This window comes from Cebus imitator, unplaced genomic scaffold, assembly GCF_001604975.1.
Source record: "Cebus imitator isolate Cc_AM_T3 unplaced genomic scaffold, Cebus_imitator-1.0 Scaffold126, whole genome shotgun sequence".
NCBI lineage: Eukaryota > Metazoa > Chordata > Mammalia > Primates > Cebidae > Cebus > Cebus imitator.
Genome location: NW_016107441.1, coordinates 3,700,832 through 3,707,110, shown reverse-complemented (window position 1 = coordinate 3,707,110; position 6,279 = coordinate 3,700,832). Strand labels below are relative to the sequence as shown.

The 6,279-nt window shown below is 55.4% G+C and overlaps 1 protein-coding gene across 2 annotated transcripts; it reads left to right on the top strand.

Moving 5' to 3' along the window:
* Window positions 1–2,706: 2,706 nt before the first annotated feature.
* On the top strand, window positions 2,707–6,057 carry HAND1 (heart and neural crest derivatives expressed 1). Of its 2 annotated transcripts, none has more exons than XM_017540540.2 (2): window positions 2,707–3,590; window positions 5,146–6,057. In XM_017540540.2, the coding sequence occupies exons 1-2, from the start codon at window positions 3,045–3,047 to the stop codon at window positions 5,245–5,247; spliced, it is 648 nt and encodes a 215-aa protein (XP_017396029.1). In that variant the 5' UTR covers window positions 2,707–3,044; the 3' UTR covers window positions 5,248–6,057. The 2 variants fall into 2 exon arrangements, with proteins under 2 accessions (XP_017396029.1, XP_017396028.1); XM_017540539.2 differs by having other exon boundaries at window positions 2,719–3,590; window positions 5,143–6,057.
* Window positions 6,058–6,279: the final 222 nt, after the last annotated feature.

Below are 6,279 nucleotides of genomic sequence, written 5' to 3'. Positions count from 1 at the left end.
GACCCCTGGCGGGCTGCCGGGTAGTCTCAGGGGCCCTCAAGGAGTCTCATGGGATTGGGATTCCTCGCCCAGTACTGATAATGCATTCCCCACCACGCTAACCAGGCCAGATATACGGGGGGTGTATACAACCTTGAGTGATCTGTGTAGTATCATGAAAGCAACTGGGACTCATATGGGTGGGCACGTGGGCCACATATTTGTATGTGTGTTATGTGTGAGAATGTGAGTACCTCTATTTGTGAGCACCTGTGTGTACACAGTAGAAATTGTGGCTGTGTATGTGTGCACTGAAGGCTTAGTGGTGACAATGAGAATATACATTATGTATGATGGGATTTTGGAAGTTTGTGCTGTGAATACAATTGTAGAGAATCTTAGGAAGATACAAGCTGGTTTTAATTGTGACAATGAGATTATGTGTAAAACCCTGCATCTGTGTAGCATTCAGAATTTATGTGTTTCTACGACATAACTTTGGTCTCTGTGCATGCCTGCGTGGAGGATTGGGAATAGCTCCTAGCTGTGTCACATCTGAAGCTGGTGCGTATGTACCCTGTGGGTGACAGAGAAACAATGTGTAAAATCCTAGGAATGCATGAACGCTGTGTGTGCCGTGGGTGTGCGTATTATTGTGAGTATACACATACTTTTGGACGTCTTATGAAGATATGGGCTTTAGTGTATGGCGGCAAAGTTGTGTGAGCCCGGGTGCATGTATCTGTGTATGTGTAATCCGAGGGCCTAGTGTGCCTCTATGAGAGGCGGAGTTGCAGATTGTGCTCGGATTAGGACAAAGACTGGGTGTGTGTTGAGGACTGTGTGTTGAGGTCCTTGTCTCCATAGTGTAATTACTCTCTCTACATGCGCTCTCTCTAGGGAGCCTCCAGGCCGGGGAAGCTCGGGACCCCGCAGAGCCGCGGAAGCAGCGGGCGCCCAGCGCTCCCTAGCCGCTTGCCTCCGGCTCCGCGCTCTGCCCTACCCCAGCGCTGCTGGCGCCAGGCGCGGGGAGAGCCGGGGGTTTCCAGCCCGCCTAGAGCAGGAAACCAGAACCTCCCTGCAGCTCAGCCCCATGCACCTCCAGGGCTCACCGTCCTGCTGAGCTCCCACAGGTGGAACCAGCAGGCTTAGGCGTTTGTCCCCGTCTCTCCGTGTGTCACCCCCCACCCTTCATTCACTCCCTTGTCCAGGAGTGGAATTCCACTCATGCACTCCCTACCGGACCTCGAGGAAAATCACTCCTCTCTGGGCTTCGCGTTCCGTATCTGTTCAAGGAGAGAGTGGGTCTTTCTCCATCTGCCTTTGGACTAGTAACTGTGCCAGGCACATAGTAAGCGTCAATAAATAATTGTTGAATGAATGGATGAATGATTTGCCCTCTAAAAAGAGCACTCACATAAACTCCTTTCCTCCCCTCCCCTCGACTTTGCTTTGGAGAGAGGCACACTACCTCTACCACACCGAGGGAGGGGTGTTGAGCTGGGAAACGTTGAGAGAATGAGGGACCTAGGTACGTGGACGGCAGCTGGGAAGGAGCCACAGCGGGAGGTAAGACAACGACCCAGCCTGAAGCGGCGCCACTCCGGGATTCCCAGATTCCAACTTGAGGCTGGGGAAAGCCCCCAGTGGGGAGAGTCGGGCCGGCAGGGAATGGCCCTACCCCCGACATGAAATCTCGGGAGGGTTGGCTGCGAGGGTGCGTGAGAGATGCTGGACGTTGCTTTTGCCTGTACGAGCCTCGTGGATGCTTACAAGTCGTGGTGCTCTCTGCGTGCGTCTACAGTCGAATGCCGGTGTCTCGCGGTGTGAGCTTCGGGGCCGGTGTCTTTAAAGAAACAAAGATTCTCACCGAGTGAAGATCTGGGTAGAGTGGCTTGACCTAGTCGCGCTTCCAGGTCTTGGTGCGAGTCTAGGGAGAGACCAGAGGAGACCTGCTGGTCAGATGCCCCGGAGCCAAGGCAGACGCCAGGCTGTCTCTGCGCCAGCAAGGCTGGCCTTCGAACTGGATCAGGCACCTGGGAGGCCTGAGTGGGATCTCAGGCCCTCAAGCCGGGAACAAACCGGTAGGTGCCCGTGGGCTTGGAGTCCGCCTCCTCCTTCCCTCCACCCCTACCCCTGCCTCCAAAAGGCTTCTTCGCTGTCAGCCCGCGGCTGGGTCAGAATTGGCGGGCTGTTAACCACCCCATGCACATGCGGCTCCTAGTCTCGCCAGAAAGGGCCGACGACTAAGGGGTGGGGGTGGGGGGCTGGAAGGTGTTTGGGAAGAATGTTATGGGCCTATCCTGCCTTCTGCAGCGCCCTCTCGTCTTCTGTCTCTGAAGCCGAGAGGGGCAGTAGGAGCTCGAGACTGGGAACTGTTGGAATTCCTAGTTAGGCTTCTAGAGTCTAGAAACGGGAACCGTTCTTTCCCTGAGCCTCAATTTCCTTATCTGTAAAATCAAAGGGCGGGCTCTAGATGTAGGCCTCCTTTTCGCTTGGTGATTCTAGATTCCTTTCCTTGGATCCGTGGGGAGGAGGTGGGAGCAACAGTACAGGGCGTTGGCAGGCCTGTGCCTCAAGTATGTAGTCCCCGCGTCCAAGCCCTCAACATCCCCAGCCGCTCCCCCCAACCCCCACACCCAAGCCGGGAACTGAGTGGGAGGGACAGAGGCGGGGCCGGTTCCCAGTCCCCGCTGGCGGACTAGCGTAGCGCAGGCTGAGCGTAAAACCTGGGACAGCCACCCCCCTTTCCTTATCCCCGCCCCCCTGCCATTGGCTCCCGGGAGAGGTTGACATCAAAGCTGCGGTCTTATATAAGCCAGATCCTGCAGGGGAGTCCGCAGAAGGGTTAAACAGGTCTTTGGGCATCGGCGTCCTCGCCCACGACAGAAACCGGCAAGAAGACTGTGGGCTGCCCGTCTCATCTTCAGCCTTGCCCCTACTCTCCCAAGGCCGGCGCTCAGTAGCGGGCGGCTCCAGAGCCCACAGGTAGCCCCCCGGCAGTCTCTGGGGCGCATGGAGCGGTGTTAAAAGGGCTGGAGGCGCAGGCCAGGAGCCGCTCCAACATGAACCTCGTGGGCAGCTACGCACACCATCACCACCATCACCACCCGCACCCTGTGCACCCTATGCTCCACGAGCCCTTCCTCTTCGGTCCGGCCTCGCGCTGTCACCAGGAACGGCCCTACTTCCAGAGCTGGCTGCTGAGCCCGGCTGACGCTGCCTCGGACTTCCCTGTCGGCGGGCCACCGCCCGCGGCCGCCGCCGCCGCCGCCGCCGCCTTTGGTCCTGACGCCAGGCCTGGCCAGAGCCCCGGGCGGCTGGAGGCGCTTGGCGGCCGCCTGGGCCGGCGGAAAGGCTCAGGACCCAAGAAGGAGCGGAGACGCACGGAGAGCATTAACAGCGCATTCGCTGAGCTGCGCGAGTGCATCCCCAACGTGCCTGCCGACACCAAGCTGTCCAAGATCAAGACTCTGCGCCTGGCCACCAGCTACATCGCCTACCTGATGGATGTGCTGGCCAAGGATGCACAGTCTGGCGATCCCGAGGCCTTCAAGGCTGAACTCAAGAAGGCGGATGGCGGCCGTGAGAGCAAGCGGAAAAGGGAGCTGGTGAGTCCTGCGGCTCGCACGCTCCAGCCAAGGGTGCAGGCGCGGTGAGCACCCTCAGGCCATGCATGCAGTCGAAGGAGGCTGTGCTGTCGTGTGTACGATTTTGAAAGGCTGGGAAGAGTTCTGAGATGGTCACAGTGTGCGATCTTGTGCGTGGAGGGAGACAGACTCGTCACAGAATTCGTTTGTAGTATGGGATAGAGTTTGTAATACTGAGTGAATAATCTGTTTGGGGCCTCGGACCCGCTCCCCCACCAAAAGGAACACACCAGAGATTTTGCTTCCAATTTTGAGAAATCCTGATTAATTCCTTGGCTCTCTTGGAAGCCAGGTTAAGAATATATGTTAGAGTTCTTTACTTGGAGTGTGAATTTATGTGCCTGGGCTCAGTTCCTGTTTTCAAAGGGCCTTTGGTGGACAGGTTAGTTTACTTCCATCACTGTGCAAATAGGGAAACTGAGGACCCAGAGTGCGTCAGGACATAAAGAGCACCTATCTGAGGAGTCTGGGGTGGAGCTGAGGTAAAACAGATCGGGTCTTCTTAGTCCAGAGCGTGTTCCCCTCCCCATGGACTGGTTCTGAGGACAACTTCAGTGGCTTTGCATGTAAATAAGAGCCACTTCTTTTAGCTTTGGAGATCGCAGTGTCCAGTGTCGTCTTGGCCTTCTTGATCCTCTCTAGTTAGGATAACACTTCCTGGCACTCGGCTTGGCTGTCCCGGCCTGGAGACCTCTGAGCGCTGGATTTTCAGGCTGGCCAATTAGTTTCTCTAGGTTGGGGCGCGAAAGGCCGCAGCGGAATGGAGCCAACTGAAGTGCCCCACTAGATTTTATCTAACTTATGTGGGTCTGTGGTAAACTGAGGAAAGCTCATCCTGGGACGGGGGAAAGACTGATAGGCATCGAGCTTCTGAAAGGCTGCCCAGGACTGAGGATGGTGCAGGCCGGGCGGTGCCTCGACAGACTTTGTTATTGGGCGGGTCCTGCTCCCCCACGCGTCGTGGCTTCCTTTAAGTAGTACGGCTTCGTTCCTGCTGAAAGAGCGGGAAGGAGGACGCTAGGCCAAGCCAACTTTCCTCTCTTTCGCCTCCTCATCTGAGGCTCCCAGCTCCGGCTTAGACGCCCCAAGCCTGCATCCCAGCACCACTGTTTAAACCAGGCTGGGAGGCTGGCCGAAGTGTGTTGGGGGCAGTGAGAGCTGGAGATGCGTGGTTTTTCACCCCTCCCTCCCAACCCTCTGCGATCTCCCTTAGGTTTCCTAAAGCCAAACCAGAGCGCGCTGTCAGTTTCACCAGACGCAGAACATTCTCCTTACCAAACCTTCCGAAACTGCCCGGCACCATTCCGGGTCCCAGGAACTCCGCGCATAAAGGCAAATTTACGAGCCTGTTTGCCTATTTCGCAAACAGAAATCCGTCACTTATTTAAAGACTCCCAGTTACTGCTCCTGACACCTTCCCCCCGCCCCTCATCTTACCCCAAGCCTGGTGTTCGGAGCAGAAAAATTAAAACCTGTCTCTCCCGCCTCTTTTTTTGTGTGTGTCCTTTGGCAGCAGCAGCACGAAGGCTTTCCTCCTGCCCTGGGCCCAGGCGAGAAGAGGATTAAAGGACGCACCGGCTGGCCGCAGCAAGTCTGGGCGCTGGAGTTAAACCAGTGAGGCGAGGCCCGCGCTGAGGACCTGGCCAGGCTAGCCACCCCTGGAGCCCCGGGAGGAGAGGAAGGCAGCGGCGAGCGCCGGGCTCTGGGCTCCGGCGGCTGGTGCCATGCATCCCGCGGAGCCTCTGCTGAGCGCCGGCAGGTCGTCGGCTGCAACCACACACTTGGATCGCACGTGCAATGTCCTTTGAAATTTTTTAAATACATTAAGAGAAAGAGAAATTTATATATATCCACCCCGCCGAGGGCGGCTCCTGGCGACACCTTGCCAGAAGGAGGGACTGCCGAACCCAAGAGCTCAAAAACGCATTCTTCCACCCTTCTGGGGCGAATTTAGAAACCCATCCCCATCCCCATTTCCCTATCGGGCTCTTTCTCTGTTGTCCCTCCGAACGATCTGCCCGGACGCCCCCTCCTCTAATTAAAATGCAATAAGGAATCAATTCTTTTCTGCCTGGGAAAGAGAACCAGACGTAGGAAGATGAAGGGCTGCCTTTTGTTCTTCTTTGAATAGTGGTGGTTTTATTTTTCTTTTTGTCGCTGCACTTCCCGTTTAGTTCCAATGGAAACACTTTCTCTCTTTTCTTTCTTCTTTTCCTTCCTTTTTGTTTCTATCTAAATAAAAGCTTTCTCTGTGTTGGAAAGTTTTTATGTATTTAAACTACCTACCATGCCTGTTGTGCTCAGGTGTTTGTTCATCCTGCGATCCCCAACCCTTTTCTACCTCAAGTCTGTGTGACCACTCACAGCCCCCCTCCCTTTGCCAAAGCAGTATCCATGCTCTTGACTAATAAAACATTTTCTGAAATCATCTGAAGCCTGTGTCATGTATTAGCCCGGGTCACTCACGGACTCCCTCGGTTTCTACTAGGTGGAAAGCCTTCTGGTTCCTGCTCCTCTTCTTTTGATAAATACAAAACCAAACTTCAAATCAAGGGAAGCGGGCAGCTAAAGAATGTATTTCAAGAACAAAGAACAAAGTTCTTTCTAGGCTGGAAAGGCAGGTCGGGATAACTTATGGGAACAGGGAAGA

Bases quoted from the DNA above. Each gene is read 5' to 3' on its own strand.
- HAND1 (XM_017540539.2), top strand. From the start codon at position 3,045: ATGAACCTCGTGGGCAGCTACGCACACCATCACCACCATCACCACCCG. The intron at 3,591-5,142 runs GTGAGTCCTGCG...GTCCTTTGGCAG, and splicing joins GCAAGCGGAAAAGGGAGCTG to CAGCAGCACGAAGGCTTTCC.